Genomic DNA, 23,059 nt, shown 5'->3' with positions numbered 1-23,059 from the left:
CTATATGTCCTCACGACTCGCTAAGCAAAAAATCTACAACATCCTTCTGAGTGTTAAAAACTTTCCTGGAACCCAGCTATAGAATGTGCTCCCAAGGTTATCAGAGGATACATACTGTATTGTCCCAGTACGCTTGCACCAAGTCTCTGAACATAAAACACCCTGGTTTTCTAGCAGCTCAATATCTTTAACCAGAGGCTCTAGAATCTCTTTCATATCCAAAGAGTTTGACATCACTACTGTAACATAAGGTCGCAAGATAAATCGAAGACAATGATGACCTGTATAGTTAATGGGCAGGTACCAAGAGGGTTACCAATTTCGAAATCATCGACATACAACCCCAAGGAAACGTGGAATTCTTCCCCAGCAAAAAAGATGATTCTCTTGTAATACAAACTGTCATAAAAATGATCTATACTGACCAGTTTGTGAGCTTGAGCTGGTAGGTTCTTGGAGAACTTTTATCTAGAACTTCATCTCGATTAAGCAACTCGGTAAGAATTTTTAAAATTGGTACATAAAATAAATGGACTTTCTATTTCTTGCACCATCTAAGACATACTCAGTAGGTTCGATAACGGTATAATTTTCTTTATAAAATGCTAACCCTTTTATGATTTGTGCTCAATGGACTTGTTCTTGAAAAGTGAATCGAATGGATTTGTTTTCTGAATAATTTCAGACATCAAAGTCAGGACAGTGCCATCTAGTGCTGTTGTAGAACACTTCTAACTGACCTCTTAGAGGAATCTTGAGCTAAAAGACTTATTTGATAAAGCTCTTCCGCTATTTCTTGAATAGCAGGATTTATATACATGAAAGACAGTTTGCATTCGCAAGAACAATGTGATTCAAGACTCTGTTTAACGGAATCCTCATCGACATCATCATCAAGATTACTCTCAAGATTTACTCGCCTCATCCAAAGTTAACTACACCAAACTATGTTGAGAAACTAAGTGACATTTTAAGGCCACATGAGTTCTAAATGAACAAGGGCATTCTAAGTATATACATGGAATATGGCAAGACCTTCCATATTGTCCATGCTTAACTTTATAATGTCTAATTAGAATCCTTTGATTTCCTGAAGCGAATGTACAAAACTTACAGCTCCAAAGCATAAATAGATGTCCAGTGTAAAACACGCGTTTCTGCAAAAAAAGACAAAAAGACAGTCTGCCCATTAAACAATTACCGTCTTTCAACGTTGAAATATGGTTGAAAATAAGTCGGTCCGCCTTGGATGGTTTACGACGTGATTTCAACTAAGTAGTTTAGGCTGGACTCTTTGACTACGTGGTTTTCAACTGATCATGTTTTCAACTGATAATCTAAAGACAGCTAGATAATCTGTTATGCATGCTAAAACAACGGAGAAAACAAATTACCAAACCATGTTCATTATTATCTTAAATAATGTAAAGAGTTTTACATATTCCGTCAAAAGTTATAAAAAACACATTGAAACTGCGATTGAGGTGCAATGAGGATTCATACATTGCCATAAATTACCCCACCCCACCAGGTGGCGGTAATGCACCATTAAAGATAGTTGCCAACCGCCATAAAACCGAAAGAAGAAGAAGCGAAGAGAGGCGCGTGAATGTGGCGCGAAAAAAGCCCAGCCAACCGCCAGATTCCAGAAAGCTCTTCACGACTCAGAAAGCTGTGTAAAGTAAGTAGCTATGACAAAATAATTAGATATGATAGCAAAATAAGTGTAACGTTATAAACGTTTACCTTATTTCAACCAAACCTGACTTTTTTTATTGTAAACGTAATTACTGTAGCAGTAGCTAGCTAGACATTCGGCTACCATGAGTGTCCACAGCCACACCACACGGATGGACACTTAGCTAATAAATTACCCAAATGCGGATATTAATAAGCCATTAAGGTTTAACTGTTTTGTGATTATTTTGTAACTTAGTTATGTTATATCGAGGTAGATATCCAGGTTAATAAATTTTAGCTTTGTTTATGCTATTTATAAACTTCCTTTACAACGTTACCTCAGCTAGGTTGTCTAACTTAACTGATAGAATTTAGCTGTACGGCTAAGTGTTTAGTTTTGTGTTTTTTCTTCAAGCTAGAAAGCACAAAAACCCCATTGTTAGCTAGATGGTGTTCAAGATTGAGAATGAGACGTCACGCGTTTCACTCCGCGAAGGCGCCGCCATTTTAGGCGAGGATGCGGGCGGGTAGTAACAGATGAAAAATATGTGCTTGAAGAGCTCTTTTCCAAAACGCCATAAAAAAAAAAAAAACATTGTCATATAATTTTTGCTCCATCAACGTGTCATGCCAAATCCTTGTTTAAAATGTAGGCTACTGCAAGATTTCTTTTTTAGCCTAAACGGATAAATCCTCTCGACTAATCAGAATTCGGTGAACTATTAACAGATGTTTGTTCATATAACTTTAATTCCTCAAAATGAGTCAAACAAATCTTATTCTCTCTCTTTTTCTTTTTCTTTTTTTCGGTGCTGTAGTGATGCGTTCATGTAAACGTAGCAGCAAAAGTAATGATTATGAATATGTAAAATACTGCAATGAGAAATTCATGTCTGTAATGGAGAATGGTCACGTAACATTTATTTTCCGTGTTCGCATTAATGAGGAAAAGACAAAAGACATTTTTTAAAAGACAATTTTTTGAAAAAACAAAAGGATTTATAGCGTTTTTTTTTTTTTTTTTTTTTTTTAAGTATGGATTTATAGCGTTTTGAAAATAAACCATATTGTTGTTTGATTTAATAATCATTGTTCAACATGTTCAGACTGAGCCAACAAACAACAACAACATTTTAACTGGATAAATAAATAAAAATAAAGCACTTTAATTGGAAGGATTTTGTATGGGTCAGGTAACGGGCCAAATATTAACGGGTCTGACTCTGGGTGGGTGCGGATTAAAATTTTGATATCACGGGTGACGGGTTGGATCTGGTGCTGAACTTCAAAAATGGACCTGTTCAGGACTCTGGTCGCCATGGTTGTGACAGAGCAGCTTGATATGCATTTGCATTTTCTCTACAGTACACACTCTAAAAAAAATATTCAGTGGCTTAGAAAGTATCTCAGTAATAATTAACTTTATTAAATTAAGAAAAGCTCTGAATATCATTTACTTGATTGTTTGAGTTGAACATATACATTTTTCTAAAATTTAGTTATATAAAAAAAAATCACTAAAAGAATTTTGTATATTTGACATTATTTAAACCAATTATTTATATAATTAATATATTTGTGAAATTTCTATCAAAATATTTGAGAATGGAGAATTAAACTGATCTCAAGAACCACAAATATTACTTAATATTATTACAAGAAAGATATCCTTACAAAACGTTGGCAGTCCTTGAGAGAATCCAGGATTACACTATTTAAATTGAGGCAAGCATCATGATGTCTGCACATAAATGTACCTCCTATAATTAGCAAACACTATAAAACTTTGTTTATAATGTTTAAAAATCAAATCAATTTCAAAAATGTACAATGTCAACATACACTTATATTACTGTTGCAGATATGACATACTTAAGAAGTGGAGAGAAAAAGAAAAGCAGAAGTTAATGCCATTGCTCAGTTGGATAGTGATGACGACCTTGATATTCATTCGCTACCAAGTGATAGAAGTGATGGTGATGGACTTCAAGAAGTTGTACAAGATAACGAATCCGATTATGGATACACAGAGCATGTAGAATCCTCTGACTCTGAGCCTGAAATCCTGAGCTTACACCCTGACAGTGATACACCAGATATTGGCTGTGATTTAAGGACTTGGTCAACAAGTAATTCAATCACTCAAACGTCATTGAATGAGCTACTAGGCATCCTACGTAGACATGGGCACCAGCTGCCAAAGGATGCACGCACCCTCCTTTCAACCCCCAAAACCATTGAATGTCTTTCTAGATGTAATGGGCAGTACATTTATTATGGTTTAGAACAAGGCATTAAACTAAAGATTGCACAGTGCCAATCCTTTTCACAAAACCTTGTTGAGTTGTGTGTGAACATTGATGGCGTACCACTTTTTAAATCAAACAGTGTTCAATTTTGGCCCATATTGGCACAGTTTCACAATTTTGATCCTTTCATTGTTGCACTTTTCTGTGGAACAGCAAAGCCAAGTCCTTTGGATGATTTTGTCAAAGACCTTTTGGAAGAGTTTCAGCATCTCAAAGCTGTTGGGATGGAGTATGAAGGTCAACTTTATGCTATCAGCCTTAAGGCCTTTATATGTGATGCACCAGCAAGATCATTTTTAAAGTGCATAAAAAACCACAATGGGTACTCCAGCTGTGAAAGGTGTTTGGCCAAAGGATCGTGGGAAGGTAGAGTGGTTTTTAACAGTCATGAGAGCTTTAGAGCAAGAACAGACGAGGAGTTCAGTCAAGTACTGTATGAAGATCACCAGACTATAAAAAGCCCACTTATTGATGCAGGCATACCTTGCGTGAGCTCTTTTGTGTTAGACTATATGCATTTGATTTGTTTAGGAGTAGTAAAACGTGTACTAGTCTTTTTGTCTCGGGGTCCAAAAGTGTGCCGGCTATCTGCAAGACAAAAAGATGAGATCTCAGAAAAACTAAACAAGCTGAATGGATCCATGCCAAGCGAATTTGCAAGGCAGCCCAGGGGTTTGAGGGAACTGGATAGATGGAAAGCCACTGAATTTCGACAGTTTGTTTTATATACTGGACCAAATGTTCTTCGAAATGTAGTTTCACGTGAAGTGTATACTCACTTTTTGACATTGACAGTGGCTCTGTCAATCCTGCTGAGCTCTGATGAGAACACACGACGTTCATATATTGCATATGCTGAGGAGCTTCTAAAATACTTCGTTAAAAGGTGTGATGACCTTTATGGAAAAACATTTGCAGTCTACAATGTGCACTGCCTGTTGCATCTGCATGAAGATGCTTCTCGCTTCAACTGTTCACTAAATGACATCTCATGTTTCCCATTCGAAAATCATCTGCAAGTAATAAAAAAATTGGTCAAAAATAGCCACAATCCAATCGCTCAAGTAACAAAGCGGATGAGTGAGATTGAAAATGCAAAGAAAGGCATCAACAAGCCTCAAGAGACAAGGTCATTTTATATATCAACCAAAGATAAAGACCACTGCTTTATGCTTCACAATGAAAATTTTGCATTTGTGAAGGAAAAAAGGCAAGATGGAACTTTGGTATGTGATGTGCTGAGCCAAAAGGACACAAGAGACTTTTTTAAGAAGCCATGTGAGTCAAGGCTATTGAATATAGTCTATGTTCAAAGAAAACGGACAAAGACAAAGTTATTGCAAACCAAAGACCTTTACCGGAAGGTTGCTTGTCTCCCTTGTGAACAAGGGTATGTCCTTTTTCCTCTCCTCCATGGAATGGAGCACAGGAAATGAACACAAATAAAGTATGTAATATTTACTATTATTCAAAATAGTAGTGCACTGTTAGCATCATGTAGAAAAGGAAATGTGTAGTTCTAAATTAAATAATCTAATTGTGTTTCAGGCAATGGTATACGCACGGGCTGTTTGGGTGGAGAATGGGAAGCAGATGGAAGGAGTTTTGCCATTGAACTGGATTGACACAGAGACCAAAGTGGTGCGATGGCCTCTAAAAAACGTGTCTGTGGCACATAAGCGCCTTTTACAACCACAAGAGGACTGGTTAAGCTTTGAATTTGTTAAAGTCAAAGTGACATCAGGTGAAAAAAAAATATTTTGAATGTTATTTCTTGCTTTTTTTAATTTTAATTTAATTTTTTTAGTTACAATACTATAATACTCGAATACGTATTACTATCGTTAGTAGTGTTTGTTTTCATTCTTGATTTTTAGTAAGCCGACAGGAGTGTGAAAAATATAATTACACCTCAGCTCAAACCGAAGAGGAGGACACAGTCAGTCAAAAGAGAATGAAGAAAAGAAGGAAATTTGAAGATTATGTTCAAGGTAATTTATTTGGTCCTATTTAAGGACATGCATTAAACAATGAGCGTATAATGTAAACAATCACATATCATAAGTGACAAATATAATATTGGCAGGGTCGGATTTGTCTCCTGAGGAGGATGAGTCCTTGCCAGACAAGAAAAAGGGTGAGTACAGTTTAAGTTGTTTGTGTAAACTGTATTAGTATTCATCGTTATCTTACTGTGATTAATTTCATTGTGCATGTTCTTGTCTAGAGGATACAGTGTTGCTTCCGGTTCCTCCACCAAAGATTAAGCTCTCACATAAGGGTGAGTAAAATAGCTGGGCTGGTCCAGTGGTATAATTCAGTCATCAAACTTCAGGGAATGGTTGGCAATATGAGTTTTTCTGTCATTTAAGTTGCTGTACTGCTTCTGGTTTTGGAATTTCTTTTAACAACCACAGGACAAAATGCAATGCTGCTCGAGTTACCTGCACCCCCAGAACTGGCTAACACCACCATTAGACAACCAGGGAGTCCTGCATCTTCAGACAGTAATTTCATGTTTTTATTTATTCTACTTGCTCACAATGCAAATGGAATATAAAGTATTTTTAAGTCTGGGTTCAAAACAAAGTGTTTCAACCATTCCTGTTCCTTTTTCAGTTTCTGGATGTTCTTGTCCAACGCATCACCGTTCACCCACAAGGTCTGAATCATCAGAAGCATTTAGTCCAGAGTCAGCCAGTAAGTCAGTAAAAAATTTTTTTAAATTGGCTAGTACATTTTCTTTTTCATGTCCATGATCAATTTCATTCTTCATAGTTGTCAATTCTCCTACCTCACTCATTGACATTATTGCAGGAGCAAAAAAACGATTTCATTGAGCTTCAACGCATTTTTTTTTTTTTTTTTTTTTTTTTAAATGGACCATTGACACTCCTAATTGAGATTGTAGATAGATTCACAGTATCCCCCAGAGTTAGATAAGTCCATACATACCTTTTTCATTTCTGTGCGTTCTGTAAGTGTTATTTGACGCACCCACCGCTAGCCTAGCTTAGCACAAAGACTGGATGTGAATGGATAATGCTAGCATAGTAATCCCAATAAGTGACAAAATAATGCAAACATTTTCCTATTTACATGTTGTGATCTGTATAGTCACAGCGTGTACAAATAACAAGGCTATATGAGACAGAGACCATTTTTAATCGTATAAATACTGGGAACTATATTCTCACTAGGCGTAGGAGCACAGCTTACGTTTCTTGGGCGGAGTGGCTACTTGGGCGGAGTGATTAGCGCAGCACTCGAGACGCGCCGTGGTGAGGAGCAGAGAGTTCGCTCAGAGTTGGAGTAATAGAGTCAGCAATTTATAGATAGTACATTTATAGTGTACAGTCATGGGTGTTCGCTGTATTGTAAAGAGCTGCGATAATAAACAGGGGAGACTAGGTAATACTGTGATGTTTCATAGAATTCCAACCAAAAACGCTGACCTGATGAATCGATGGCTACTTGTTCTGGGTATAGTTCCAAACACACCTGTAAACACCATCACGAAGTATTTCGTTTTGCTCTGAACATTTTACTTTAGACGACTATTTTGAAAAAATGCAATTTGCCACACGGACCATGAAACGTGTGCTAAAGGATACAGCCATCCCAATAAAGACAGGACAAATTGGATCACCTGTTGCTGCGGTGAGTGTTCCGTTATGTTTTGAGATGACTAACATTAGCCATACTGTAACAGTGCCATGCTAATGTAATATAACCTTAGTAGTGACACTATTACGTGAATAGGGGCTCCGTGTATCCCCTTTATTGTTATTATTGTGTTGTCGTGAACACACTGTATCGCTCAATAACAAATTGAGCGGCGCTAAATGTAACTCTCAGGACTAATACATTCAACTTGCTAATGAATTGGAGGGGGATGGGCAGTTTTCTTTTTTGAGAAAATGTTTGTGAAATAGTAGGCTAACGTTACTGTCTGTGGGTTCATTGTGCAAAAACTATTTGCCTTTTGCTATTACTTTCCCCATATTCTTGGCTATTGTAATGCAATTATCTAACATTACTGTATTATATGCTGTTGAATATATTTGGTCAGCTGTAATAAATTGCATTTCAAATATAATCAATTCCTGTAATAATTCTTTATACATTTTCTGTGATAATTATTAATCAGGATGAGATGAGTGTTCTACAGCACTTTGTAACTCCTCGTCTGTGTATCCTGGCTCAAAACTATATGGTTCTGGATCTTGGTTTGATACACAGTAAAATTACTCTGAGTCTGACAATTCCTCAAAGTCAGCCATGATCACGAGTCACGTCTAGCTAGTTAGTCACGTTTGTTTTGTTTACGGAACCATCAACAGGGCGTCTCGTGTGCTGCGCTAATCACTCCGCCCAAGTAGCCACTCCGCCCAAGTAACGTAAGCTGTGCTCCTACGCCTATTGAGAATATAGTTCCCAGTATTTATACGATTAAAAATGGTCTCTGTCTCATATAGCCTTGTTATTTGTACACGCTGTGACTATACAGATCACAACATGTAAATAGGAAAATGTTTGCATTATTTTGTCACTTATTGGGATTACTATGCTAGCATTATCCATTCACATCCAGTCTTTGTGCTAAGCTAGGCTAGCGGTGGGTGCGTCAAATAACACTTACAGAACGCACAGAAATGAAAAAGGTATGTATGGACTTATCTAACTCTGGGGGATACTGTGAATAAGCTAAAGTCCCAAAAAGTCGGGGTGTTCCTTTAAGGGAGTGTATTTATAGATTTATGTATCTGTGGGTGTTACTGTGGGTGAGCTAAAGTCCCAAAAAGTCGGGCGTCCTCATCCAGTGAGTCTTTAAAAAGGATAGCTGTCTTTAAAAACGATTTCAATGAGCTTCAATGCTGTTTTTCATTTAATTTTTTTTTAGGATCTATGGGTTCTTGCACACCTCAGCATGGAGTTCGAAAGCCATCACAGTCCGGGAGCAGAAAGAGTCGGGCATCCTCATCCAGTGAGTCCATGATTAATTTCATTCTTCATAGTTGTTAATTCTCCTACCTCACTTATTGACATTATTGCAGGAGCAGCTGTCTTTAAAAAATGATTTTAATGAGCTTCAATGCTGTTTTTTATTTAATAAATTTTTTTTAGGATCTATGGGTTATCGCACACCTCAGCATGGAGTTCGAAAGCAATCACAGTCCGGGAGCAGAAAAGGTCGGGCATCCTCATCCAGTGAGTCCATGATCAGTTGCAATCTTCATAGTTGTCAATTCTCCTACCTCACTTATTGACATTATTGCAGGAGCAGCTGTCTTTAAAAACAATTTCAATGAGCTTCAATGCTGTTTTTTTAATTTTTCAGGATCTAGGCGTTCTCGCACACCTCAGCGTGGAGTTCGAAAGCCATCACAGTCCGGGAGCAGAAAGAGTCGGGCATCCTCATCCAGTGAGTCCATGATCAGTTGCATTCTTCATAGTTGTCAATTCTCCTACTTCACTTATTGACATTATTGCAGGAGCAGCTGTTTTTAAATTTTAATGAGCTTCAACTTATTTATTTTTTTCAGGATCTAGGCGTTCTCGCACACCTCAGCGTGGAGTTCGAAAGCCATCACAGTCCGGGAGCAGAAAAGGTCGGGCATCCTCATCCAGTGAGTCCATGATCAGTTGCATTCTTCATAGTTGTCAATTCTCCTACCTCACTTATTGACATTATTGCAGGAGCAGCTGTCTTTAAATTTTAATGAGCTTCAACTTTTTGTTTTTTTTCAGGATCTAGGCGTTCTCGCACACCTCAGCGTGGAGTTCAAATGCCATCACCGTCCGAGAGAGGCTTATTCCCCATGTCTCAAGCTAGTACGTCCATGGTCAATATTTATTATTGTATGATTCTTTAATAATCATAAAGTCACAAAAATAAATAAAGTAATGTATTTTCTTCCACAGAATACCAGAAGTCAGTGCTTGGAAAGCTAGTTGAACTTCTTGATGAGATAAAAAGAGTCGGAAGGCATTATGAGCCGCTGAATTCTGCTGTCCATGTTGCTAGGCTAGAAACCTTTGAAGATTTTGCTGAAGAAGAGGCACGTCTCAAGGAACGCAACCTCTGGGAACAAAGGGTATGATTTCTACAGAAATTGGACTAAACTGTGTCAATAAGACTAGACCTCTAAGTCTCCAAAAAGTCTAAATTATATATATTGTGCAAAAAATATGCTTTTCGCAGCATCTGTTAACATGCACACAGCTTTATAGGATGTGTTATTGTATGGATGAGTCAACATGACTAGTTCCCATTTAAGCTCAATCTGGCAACAATCAGTATATTTACAACACCATTGGTTTATTCATAATGTATTGAGTGGCTTTTCATGTGTCATGTACAGGTGTCCCAGCTCTCAAAGGTGGGAGGGAGGAATAACAAAGACTGCGTCCCATAAAGTAATGGACAGGTATTAAACAACTGTCACATGCTCAGAATATAGAATGTAATTATGCAGTAAATTTTTTACTCATTGCCTGCTCTGTTTGCCCTCCTCTTAGCACATAGAAAAGCATAAATGCAGAAAGAGATGATTGATTAGGAATAATGCAAGCATAAAGGAATATTTGTAGAATGTAGGCGTTGACCTCACTATATGATTTTCTGCATGTTTTCTCAGGCTTTTCACCAACAGCCTAATGGCTGCTTTCAACATGAAGGGGCGGGGTCGCAGTGAGAAAAAAGCCTTCCAGGATACCGTTCTTTACTCTGTGGTAAAAGGTAACTGCATTTTTTCATGTTTATACAGGTGCTTCTCAAATTAGAATAGTGGAAAAGTCAATTAATTTTAGGAATTCAACTTAAAGGTCCAATATGTAAATTTCTTCGCCGCTATGGGTTGCTAACCTCTTACAAGACACACGCGACGTGAGTCCCGCGAATATAAAGGAATATTGACAATTCTACCGAAATACACGGAAGTGTTGAATTACTACTCACAGGTCAGTTTATTAGACGAATGAAACTTGCAGCGCTGTTTCACTTGGTCAAACCGTTACACGATCAAACTAAACTAGTGTATTGTAAGTTATAATGTTATTCTATGTGTTAGTTTGTCTGTATGAGACTAGCAGTAATTTCAACATTAGAATAACATACAGATCCTATTCTAACATTTCATCATGTAAACTATATAACATTGATTAGTTTTACGTACATTTTCTTACCTGTCTAATAAAGTACATGTAAGAGCAGCGTCAAGTGGAAGTTAGTCTTGGACGTAGAGCTCTCGACATCTCGAAAACACCGCGCTGATGTTGATCCACGTTTTAGTTCTCCTTTTTTTTTTATCTAAAGTCTGCTTGCGGTCCATAATGTTTGAACGAAACAACAAGCGTGCAGATAGACATTTCGAACTACACAGTTGTCCATGTCTGTCGCCTTGGTTACAATCAGAGGGCTCTGGTTACTATACAGCGGAAACCAGGGAGAACGCGGATATTACGTCAGTGACAGGCGACAAGTGAAAAGAATTTCCGGGACGGACAATTATTTAAAATTTAAATGAAATTAAAAATCTTTGGGGACTTTTGGGATATTGTAAGTACACAACTGCAGGAATATATATAACACTGTTCAAGTGATTTGGGAATATTTTATTACAAAATTCCTACATATTGGACCTTTAACAGGTGAAACTAATTTATTATATAGACTCATTACATACAAAGTGAGAGATTTCAAGCCTTTATTTGTTATAATTTTGATTATGGCTTATGAAACCCACAAATTCAAAATCTCAGAAAATTTGAATATTACATCAAAATTGATAAAAAAGGGGATTTTAAATCCAGAAATGTTGGCTCTCTGAAAAGTGTAATCATGCATATGTACTCAGTACTTGGTTTTTTAAACGGAATTTATTTTATTTTTATGTATTAGAACAAAACTGTGTGGTGTCTATATTAAGGCACTGGGCATTTCAAATATTTTTGAAATTGTGCTTATTTTCTAAATAAATTATTTATTTCCAGTTTAATTTTCTGATTCCCATGGGGCCCCCCTCACTAGTTCTCTTGGTCCCCCCATTTATTAAATCCTGGAATCACCCCTGCTGAGTACATATGCATGATTATACTTTTCAGAGGGCCAACATTTCTGTATTTACAATCTCTCTTTTTTTTTATGTAATATTCTAATTTTCTGAGATTTTGAAATTGGGGGTTTCATAAGCTGTAAGCCAATAATCATCAAAATTATAACAAAGGCTTGAAATATCTCACTTTGCATGTAATGAGTCTATATAATATATTAGTTTCACCTGTTAAGTTGAATTCCTGAAATTAGCTTTTTCATGACATTCTAATTTGAGAAGCACCTGTATATATCTAATTTAGCTTACCAATTGTATTTCTTTTGTGAAGGTATGCAAATCCATGCAATTGTTAATTGATAAAATATAAATACAATGTGTAGTAGGGGCCTTAATGATGTAAGACGTGGTTTATTCATGCACCATCTAATATATTTTCTTTTGCAGCCGCAGTAATGAAGTGGAGTAAAACAGCCACAGAAGTGGAAATCAGGGCTGCCATGGCTGAGACACTTAAACATGCTCCAGGGAGAGCTGGAGGTGGAGGTCGCAAAGTGTGAACATTTAGTGTACATTTTCTTTCTTAGAGTTGTGTTTTGTTGACTCTTGGAAAGTGAACTGTGTTGGTTACTGGACCGACCTATGTTTATTGCACTATACTCTAATGTGAAATCTGTGTTGGTTACTGGACCGACCTATGTTTATTGCACTATACTCTAATGTGAAATCTGTGTTGGTTACTTGACTGTTGCACTATTTAAAATGTGCTGTTTTAATAAAGTTATTATAAGCTAACCCTTTAAAGCTTTGTTTTTCATTCATATGTTAATATAAAATGTTATTTGGCATGTTAATGTGGACTTGAGAATTGACAATAGGCATTTAGTAAACGTTAAAGATCGACCTGTTTTCAGCGTTGAAAAGTTGGACAAATTTGACGTCTTTTCAATTTTCATTTTTCAACCTTCAGTGGACCGTAATTAGACGTTGAAGGTTTACGTCTATTCAACGTCTAATAGACGACTTTTTGCTAGCTGGGTGAAATGTTTCATACTTTTTCAAATAACGTCTCAGGTTACGAATGTAACCATGGTTCCCTGAGTAGGGAACAAGACACTGCGTCCTCTAGGGGTCGCTATGGGGAACACCTCGTCGTGACCCGTGTCTGAAGCATACAAATGAAAAAACACCAACGAGTTGGCCGGCGACAGCCTCTGACGTCACTACCGGTGCGACTATAAAACAGGCACCGGGGAAAACACGTCATTCACTTCTTCGTCTGAAGCTTGCGTCCGAAGCATGGCAGGGAGCTAGAGGACGCAGTGTCTCGTTCCCTACTCAGTGAACCATGGTTACATTCGTAACCTGAGCCGTTCCCTTTCAAGGGAACTTCGAACTGCATCCTCTAGGGGTCGCTATGGGGAACAGTATACTCACGCCGCCATGCTGAGGGGGAGTGCAGGCCAGAATCATGGCGAACACAAGTAAGTACCAACTCTACCATTTCAATGGGAGTTGCCCCCGGGACGTTTAGACGGCTGTCTGTGACAATACCCCTTACGGCCAAAGGCCTAAGCTACATACCCAACTTAATTGTTAGGGCCTCGGCCCGGTGGTAGAGCTAAAGGCTTGGAATCAGGAAAGATTCCTTTAAAGGGATACGGCTAGGAACCTAGCATTTTATACTAAGTCTTGCCTGTCACACAGGGGCTACAGCTTGCTTCCGCAAAAGCTTGCTGAAGGAGCTGTCTCAACAGATCTCAAGTAGCAACACCCTGTTTAGATAGGTATCCGAGGATATATGGGTGGAGTGGCGCCCAAGATGAACGGGGCTTTTACCAGCTCAAGAAAGGGCACGAAGCAACCGCGCGCGAAGCCCTCACCATTAGGATTTTATAAAAAGAACGCAGAGTACTAGCGTGCGAACTTACCACAGTGTGGATTTCAGAAAGTGTGCAAAGACTTCACGTGCACACTTACCATATCATGGATTTTCAAATACTGTTCTAAGGAAGGGCTCTCGTGGCACTCTGATAGAGCAGCTCATAGATGGAATGGTGCATCTCAAAAAAGTATGTTTGAGAGTCATCAACTCGATCTGTGGAAATAATGCTGGAGCGCTCTGGGAAAAACAGTGAACTCAGTCTCATATGAGAGGAGAACTCCTGAATCCAGAGTAGCACGCTCATAGGCGACCCTTCTTTGGAAAAGGGGAGCGCTGCTAAACTACCACGAGAATCGCCCGAATAGCCCCTCATGTTGAGGGAAGCGATGCTTGAAGTGTATAAACAAATACACTGGCTGAATGGAGCCCAAGGAACCAAGGTCTAATCATCTCAAGAAAGGGAACGAGGCAGAGCGCGTAAACCCTTACCATACAGGATTTCAGAAAGTGCGCAGAGTCTTGTGTGCACACTTACCAATACGTGGATTTTTATAAAGTGCGCAAAGTGTTCACGTGCACACTGACCACCATGTGGTTTTCAGAAAGTACACAGAGCTTAGCGTGTGTACCTGAAGGTTCCTAAGCATCGCAGAGGCGCTGAACCCCGCACGGGAGAGGCAAGCTCGAATTTTATAAACCTCTAGCAAGGGGAGCATCACCTGAGGCAGCATATACAAGAAGACTTCTGTAACTGCCACCTTCACTTCCCGCTGGATGCGACAGCACCTAAGCGGCCAGGAGACCCCTCAGGGTGACCTGGCCGGACATCCATGAAATTCCCTGCAGTGCTGTGCCAGGCCTGATGATCAAGGAGGCTCCCGCAGAAACCTGTGATCTCAGCCGCCTAATACCGGAACATGAAGCCGGATGGCTGGTGCTGACGAGTGTTTAGTAAACACTGTAACTGAGCACTGCAAAGGAAACTCACAGAGTTTTATTAGTAGACACATAACCACCAGCAATTTACACATAAGTATATACAGAAAGGGTTATTTCCCACCCTCCTGCGCTGGAGCCCCGCTCAAGGGGCGCCTCCTTTTAGTCCGGACCATCAGTAAGGTGGTTGCTATGAACATAGAACCAGCCAAAAAACATTATAGGTCCAGCATAGGAGACTGTTATGCGTTAGAGGTTTCCACCTAACCTCGATCAGGTGGAGAGCTGGTGGTTATAGGGAAATTAGGAAGGGGAGGATAAAAGCAGAAGTTAAAAATCCCTAAAGGGAACGAGTAGATACCTCAGTATCACTCTGACTCAGACGAGAACGCTGCCTCGTCTGGATCACATCCCTTAGGTTCTGCCTACCCCCTTATGACCCACCATTCCTCTTAACCCTGCCTGCAGGTGGGGGGAGGAGCGTGAGCCGCGCGACACTAGCCTTCTGTGCCCGTCTTTGATCCTCAGATCGAGACAGGCCAGGACCCCTATGTTGTTCGGGCTCAGACCTGGACCTTCGTGGAACGAAGGATCTGAAAGCAGCGGAGTGCGCCTTCGTCTGCCCGAACTTCTCGATCACCGTCTCAACGGAAATACCGAAAAGTTCAGAAGGCGAAACCTGAGCATCGAGAAGAAAGCCTTTTCTTTCTTCCCGATGTCTGCCAGGTTCATCCACAGATGTCTCTCCGCCACCACCATGGCCACCATAGTCCTGCGCTTGGCAGAGGCGGCCTGCTTGGTAGCCCGGAGAGAGAGGCCTGTGGTGCGGCGCAGCTCGGCTACCTGATCAGGAAAAAGGCCTTCGCCTCTATCCAGGTCTCTTAGCAGATCAGTCTGATATGCTTGAAGCATTTATTTTGTAATAAAGCCACAGCCTGACCTGCTGCTGCGTATGCCTTGCCATTTAAGCAAGATGCATTGCTTGAAGGGCTTAGATGGCAAGGAGGGAGATTAAGAGAGGATGTCTCCCCCGCAGAATGAAAGCTCTTTCTGCAGGGGGCATCCTATCATAGCCGTTTTCGCGCATCGCCTCGATGTCGGCAAAACTCTTATGCTGAAACCGATGGATGCGAAAAGAAAACGGCCTCTTTCATTTCTTTTCGATCTCTGTATGGAGATCAGGCAGAAATGGAAGGCTCACCTGAGCTGGAGGGCTATGGTCGGAAAGATAAAACTCATCGAGGCGCGATCCATAAACTCCAACAGCTCTACATACGCAGGGCAGGACAATCGAGAAGGCTCAGCCTCAGCTTCTTCACCTTCCTCAAATATCTCCTGCTTTTCCTGGGTACAAACCCAGCAGAGCACTAACCTCAGTATCAGAAAGTGTTAAAGATATAACATCATCCTCCCGAGGCTCTCTATCGTCCGCCGCCATTTTGAGCGCGAAAGGGAAAGTCCCTTTTTAAACCATTCAGACAGATCCACCTGAAATTCTCACAAGCTCATTCTCCTCCGTGCCTCAGCAGCGGCGAGTCCTGAACCGCGGGAAGCAGATGGCTGCCTTTTTTTTTTTTTTTCGGAAAGAGAGACGAACGAGAGCGGAGCTTTTTCCTTGAAAAAACGCTCGCGATGCACGCAGATTGCCTCCTCAAAGACATCGCGTGCGTGCTCTTTACCCAAACAAAATCACGTAAAGATCGTGTGTGTCATCGGGTGTCAAATAACGCCGACACGGATGCATACATTGTCTAAACGCTTGCTAGTAATCGCCATGATAGACAGAGAAAGAGCGTTCTTACCGGTTCTTTCAGATGCACGCTTCAAACAAAACAGTCAGTGAAGACGAAGAAGTGAATGACGTGTTTTTCCCGGTGCCTGTTTTATAGTCGCACTGGTAGTGACGTCAGAGGCTGTCGCCGGCCAACTCTTTGGTGTTTTTTCATTTGTATGCTTCAGACACGGGTCACGACGAGGTGTTCCCCATAGCGACCCCTAGAGGACGCAGTTCGAAGTTCCCTTGAAAGGGAACCACAACTAAATTGTTTAGTTTACTTACCAAAAACCCACAACTAAATCATTCCATCGAATTTTGATATTACCATTATTCTGTTTTTTTTTTTCATTAAGTTGAAAAACACTTAAACTTATCCATCTAATTTGACAATATTTTTGTACTTTTATTTTAGACATATTATAAATAGGGATGAGTACCGAAACCCGGTATTAAATGAGCCCCAGTGCTAAATTATGAAAGATTGCAATATCAACAGGGCTCCAAGCTGTAACCAAAATTTGAGAGTGTGCAAACATTAAATTTGTAAATTTACACGTAAAACATGGAAGGGGGGTGTGTCAATGAATTTGGAATGTGTGGCAGGCCAATGAGTGTGAGAGCAATAGGGAATGGCCAATGTAAATGGCTAATGTTTGGTTGCTTTCACACATGAGCCTTTTATATGTTTTTTACATTTAAGAGATTACAGTATGTGTGAATAGCAGAGGTGGGGACAAGTCACACATGGTCAAGTCCAAGCAAGTCCGAAGTCTTAACCATCAAGTCACGATTCAAGTCTCAAGTCACAGTTCAGATAAATCAAGCAAGTCAAGTCAAGTCAAGGGTTCACCCTAAAGCAACTCAAGTCGAGACAATTAAAATAAATGTCATGTAATTTACTAAATGACAAAATGTTAATTGCTGTAGTCTATTAAAAAATATTTAATTTAAAAGATTTTTTAAGCTGTCAGAAACTGAATGAATGATTCAATGTCTCACTCATAAATGCTTCACTTGTTTCATTACTGGATGAATCAGTGTTTTTGAAGAATCTCTTGAATGAATCATTAAGTGACAGTCACTGTAACTGACAGAAACTTTATTTGAAGCATCAAATTACTTTAAGTAACTTGAGTAAGTAACTTTAAGGAAATTGCTACTTTTAAAATCGTGTAGACACAAGTGTGTATATCCGAACTACAAACTTTTATCTCAGTATTTCTGTGACGGTTTGAATGATTGTAACAGCTTTTCAACTGCACCAGTATCAGTATTTCAATTTTAATACTTATACATGATAACTGCTCTCTCTGGGCCAGCAGCAATGCCAATGCAGAATTTAATGTTTGCTGTGATCGTACTTTAAACATTGTCATTTAGGAATAAGATTACTTGGGTGTTTAAATCAAGATTGCAAACTTTTAATGGTTTATTGTACAGCACTTCCAATTTCTGTAAAAAATCAAAAATCAAATAAAATACTACTAATAATGTAATATTTACAAGTATGGGGTCTCATTCTAAAATTAGCCTATCACTTCCTTTTTACTTCCATGGTCAACTGCTCCTTCAGCTTGTCATCAACCAATACATCATGCTCTATCCTGATAAAATACTAGGCTGGATCAAGAACAGCTGCTTTGGCATAAACAGGATCAGAGAATGGCAGGATTCCTTCATTGGTCTCTGGCTGAGACATTTTTACATTGACAAAGATGCCTTTGAATCTTCTTTGCAGTGATCTTTGAAGACTGTGGGTTAGGTTGACCAAGTATTGTGTTCCTTCTTTCTGGTTTTCCAAGTGATGGTTGAGGGAGAGAACACAGGGAATCACAGCACTTATGGTTACAACTTTCTCTCCTTGAGTGAGATCAGTGGCATCAGCAAAGGGCTTCAGAATGCTGACCAGTTCTTTAATCTGAGCCCACTCTCTTTAGAGTGAAAATAGTCTCTCTGTGCCCTCTAACATCCAAGACCTTGCACAAAGTTTGGTAGTCACAGCTAAGCAAGGACTTCAGCTGTCGGAAAGTCGAATTCCATCGAGTAACAACAGAAGCAGGAACTCCACATTGGCCAAATTCTTTCTCAAATTCCTCCTTAAAAGAAGTACTTGTGTGGAGCAGAGAACTGATCCGCGACACTTTGTCCAGAGCCAAACTGACAGCCCTGGTCTCTTTAAGACCATCACCAACAACCAATTGTTGTGTGTGTGCAAAGCACTGTAGTATATGCCGACTTTTGGAGGTCAATGTCTCATTCAGCCAATCTACTCATCCACTGGAAGGGCATTCCAAAGTTCTGCATCATCAAGGCAGTCATCATCATCCTCATCTGCTTCAGCTGAACTGGGAAAACATGTGGTGAATGCCTTTTCATATTTGGTGCATTGTCACAAATTATATGATCAATCCTTTGTTTGATTTTATACTGATCACATATTTGTTCAAATTCTTCACAAATTCTCTCTCCCGTATGTGACCCCTTGAACCGGTTGCAAGCTAGTAGATGAGATTTCAACGTTATAGCATCTGCTGCAGTGTTCATCCAGTGAGCGGTGACGCCAAGGAAGCCTCTCATTCTTCTGTCTGACCAGATGTCCACAGTGACAGACAGATTTTCAACTGTGGCCATTTCACTTATTAGTTTTGATTGCCTCTCAAACACCACAGTGTCAAGTCTTGAGGTGATGGTCCTGCGGCTCACTGCAGTATATTTTGCGTCCATAATGGAGAGAAAGTGAATTAAGTGCTTGTTGTCAGTGATAGACAGGGGCATGTTGCAATTAATGATCAGATCAGATATTATTGCTTCTGTAATGGCTTTTTGTCGAGGGTGGTTTGACTGGATATGTAGTAGTCTGGTGCACAATGAACTGTGACAAGGATGGCTGCTGTAGATCGCTGCAGTGTATCTTGGATTTGAGATATTTATCATATCTGCATGGATTATTAAAAAAAAAAAACAATCAGGGAAAACTGTAAACATAAACATTAATTGTAAACATTAAAACATATTTATTTTCGTATGCACAAACATTCTTTAATTTTTTTAAAATACTGTAATATAAGGAAAATCAATTGTACATTTAAATTAATTTAAGTGATGATCATTTACTGATGTATGCACGTAAAGTTTGGTTCCAGCAGTCACACATTTTCATTTGTTTACATAGACACAGAAATGTAAATACTTGTAAGTTACTGATAGAATGTAAAACTTAAGCATGTATAAGGGCTAATAATAACCTTATATATAAACTAATTACTGTCACTGAAAAACTGCCTAATATGTAATTATTGTGTTTTTTTTTTTGTGTGTGTGAAAAAAAAAAAAAACTCTTAGAAGTTTTTTTTATGCTAGTGATCACATCGGCGCCTCCATGTTAGCCTGTCATGCAGTATGGTATAAGCACAATGCTTTTTAGTTTCCACACTCAGTCCACACAAACACTTGAAAATGCGCACATTTAATACAGACATTATAGCCTACATGTAATGTAGAGCGGCCCGCTCATTTTAAGATGCCCATCAACATTAAAATTCAGGCTACGCCACTGTTTTATAGCAAAATTCCCCAATAAATCGATGTTATTTTACGAGACGTATCAGTAATGATAATGGTCACATTTCTAATAAGAAAAAAACATAATATGCAACCAAGGCCCAAATTAACAGAAAGATTACGTTTCATTAGGACAAATTATGAGAAAACAGGGTTAATTCATTACATTAGCAATCGTTTTACATTTTTTCTTTTCTCCTTATAGATCTTAGTGAAACTGACTATAAAGAGATGACTTTCTTACCTTTCCTTGTGGTTCTTGAAATGTCGAATGAAATTTGACGTTGTGGTTGTCGTGTCGGATATTCTTGCGTTGCATTTTTGCATCTGGCAAATTTTTTTTTTATTGGCATGGTCCAGTTCAAAGTCCTTATAGCCAAACGAGACTATTTGTGGAGCTTGACTACTGTCTGCCATGTTTCGCGTGGTTTGAATTGTGCAGCGTTAAAGGCACAGACGCTGATTAGTGGTGCTGACGTCACAATATTTTTTTTTTTTAATGAATTTTATTGCTGTTTGTTTATTATAAGTTCAAGTCATTGTCGAGTCTTCCACTTCAAGTCAAGTCAAGTCTCAAGTAACTTGTTCTCAAGTCAAAAGTCAAGTCTAGTCATTTTCATACTTCAATCAAGTTTGTATCAAGTCCTGAAAATTGTGACTCGAGTCAGACTTGAGTCAAGTCATGTGACTCGAGTCCCCCACCTCTGGTGAATAGAACCTAAACAGGACATTAATAGGTTGGGGTTTCATTTTGAAATGCAGCTTCAGAGTCTCTACACAATCCCAGTCGAGAAATAAGGGTCTTATTTAGCGAAACGATTGGTCATTTTCTAAAAAAAAAATAAACATTTATATACGTTTTAAGCACAAATGCCCGTGTTTGTACATCTCAGAGAAGCGCCACATATTACGTCATCACGTTGGATACATCACGCGTCACATAATCTAAGTTATCTGTCTGTGTACTCCGGTTCAGAAACGCGCGCAGGGACGGGCGAAAAATTTCATCTCATTTTTCTCATCCAACTTCAAAATCTTTCCAACATCTTTGTTTTAATTTATTATTATTATTATTATTATTTTAAATCTTTCATGACGTTTCCAAGGTGATGACGTAATTTCCAGCGGGTCAAGCAAGACCAGCAAAAAAAACTAATAATTGTGCTTTAAGTATATAAATGTTTACTTTTTTTTTGTTTAATGACGATCGTTTCGCTAGATAAGACCCTTATTTCTCGACTGGGATTGTGTAGAGACTCTGAAGCTGCATTTCAAAAATGAAAAACCCAAACCTATTAATGTCCAGTTCTGTTAAGGTTCTGTTCACACGTAATCTCTTTAAATGTAAAAAACGTATAAAAGGCTCATGTGTGAAAGCAACCACGTTAACATTAAACCACTAACATTAACGTTATGTTTATTAAAAGGACCTCAATAGAAATGGGTCAATGAAAGAGACCATTAAGAATTTCTGAGGCTTTTTGCCGCCTAGGAAATACAATAATTTATTTCTTAGACAACACCATTTGAGATAGAGACATTTGAATTTTAAAATTCCTTACCATAAACAGCCTAAGTTGCTGAGGAAGAAAAATGGCGCCCTTCCCGTTCAGGTGTGTCCCAGTTACATCGTGCATTTGCAAACATGTTCAAAAAGCTCAATAGTCCTGAAATATACTGTAAAGATGGCATAAGAAACACCTAGATTAAAAATTACCTAATGAAACTTCTTGGAATTTCTGAGGCAAAAGTGGTTATTAACGTCAACTTCTAGATTTAAACATCTTCTGATTTTTGTTACCTATGAAATAATTAAATTACCTTAGAGAAACCAGGCTATAAAGACATTGAATTGTAAAATAACTTACCATAACCCATCTTCCTTGCTTCTGAGCAGAAGCTGAGAAGAAATCGCGCCTTCTCGTTCAAGTGCTCTGCGTCTGTGTTGTTACTCCCGGCCATCCGGTGCAATGTGCGCATGGAAATTAAGACTGAGAGGTCAGTGACTATCTATTTAAATCAACTAATTTTTTTATTTTAATATCAGTGCATTGGCCCACCAGCCATTAGTTTAGTCAACGCTAAACTTAAAATCTTTTTGTTATCTGACCCAAAACATAGTGCTTCTAGTTGATCGTGGACCAAAAAAACAAAAAAAAAAAAAAACTTGTGTTAAATCAGGAACTATAATTTTTTACGTTGTAGTTTGATTCTTGACTGACTGCTAGAACGATTAGCTACAAAAGTCCTAAATTATTATTTTTGTCCTCACTTGTAATTCAACAAAAATCATTGCTATCTGTCCAACAGACTTGTTCTTAATGATTCAACACCTAACTCTTTTCTCATCAGTTTGTCAACTTTTACCGCAACAACCGCAGCAGTCATTTCATTATTGGTGTAGAAAGTCTGTTTTTTAGATGTGCACCTGTGATTTTTCCATTAGGGAGAAGGGAGAACAGTTCTTGTCACTCTTTTCATTTCCGTTCGCACGATACTAGTCACAGTACCCATATGGGGCATTTTCACTGGCACTCAGCAAAGTGATGCAGTTGAGCCAGTTTTGTAGATCCAAAATTTGCTAGTTTGATACATCTGGACACTGTAAAATTAGAAAGTTGTTGCAAGTCTAAGAGCCGGTTGCACCATTTTTGTTTTTGATCATCTTGTATCTCTTCATCCCAACCTTTTTTATCTTTGCATAGTTGTCTCAGTAGCTGTTTAGCTGGCAAGATGACAGGTGCCAGAAATCTAAGATGGTCATATATTCGCTGACCCCCGACCGAATTTCCTCGTCTGGTTGATTATTTTTCTTGTGTCTGCACTTCAATGTGAACATGTCAGTTTTCATGTGCAC

The 23,059-nt window shown here is 38.9% G+C and overlaps 1 protein-coding gene across 1 annotated transcript; it reads left to right on the top strand.

Moving 5' to 3' along the window:
- Positions 1-1,632: 1,632 nt before the first annotated feature.
- On the top strand, positions 1,633-10,408 carry LOC109086202 (protein SON-like). Its single transcript, XM_042775809.1, has 12 exons — positions 1,633-1,681; positions 5,538-5,733; positions 5,867-5,980; positions 6,076-6,126; positions 6,217-6,270; positions 6,407-6,496; positions 6,609-6,689; positions 9,331-9,414; positions 9,536-9,619; positions 9,741-9,824; positions 9,915-10,087; positions 10,355-10,408. The coding sequence occupies exons 2-12, from the start codon at positions 5,541-5,543 to the stop codon at positions 10,406-10,408; spliced, it is 1,062 nt and encodes a 353-aa protein (XP_042631743.1). The 5' UTR covers positions 1,633-1,681; positions 5,538-5,540.
- The last annotated feature ends 12,651 nt before the right edge of the window (positions 10,409-23,059 follow it).

This window comes from Cyprinus carpio, chromosome A18 (assembly GCF_018340385.1).
Source record: "Cyprinus carpio isolate SPL01 chromosome A18, ASM1834038v1, whole genome shotgun sequence".
Lineage (NCBI taxonomy): Eukaryota > Metazoa > Chordata > Actinopteri > Cypriniformes > Cyprinidae > Cyprinus > Cyprinus carpio.
Note: the sequence above shows the minus strand (reverse complement) of the source record. Positions and strands in the feature narration are given on the sequence as shown.

Excerpts from the sequence above, each read along its gene's own strand:
- LOC109086202 (XM_042775809.1), top strand. The coding sequence starts at position 5,541 with ATGGTATACGCACGGGCTGTTTGGGTGGAGAATGGGAAGCAGATGGAA. Across the intron at positions 6,127-6,216 it reads CTTGCCAGACAAGAAAAAGG|AGGATACAGTGTTGCTTCCG; the intron begins GTGAGTACAGTT and ends GTTCTTGTCTAG. Across the intron at positions 9,825-9,914 it reads ATTCCCCATGTCTCAAGCTA|AATACCAGAAGTCAGTGCTT; the intron begins GTACGTCCATGG and ends TTTCTTCCACAG.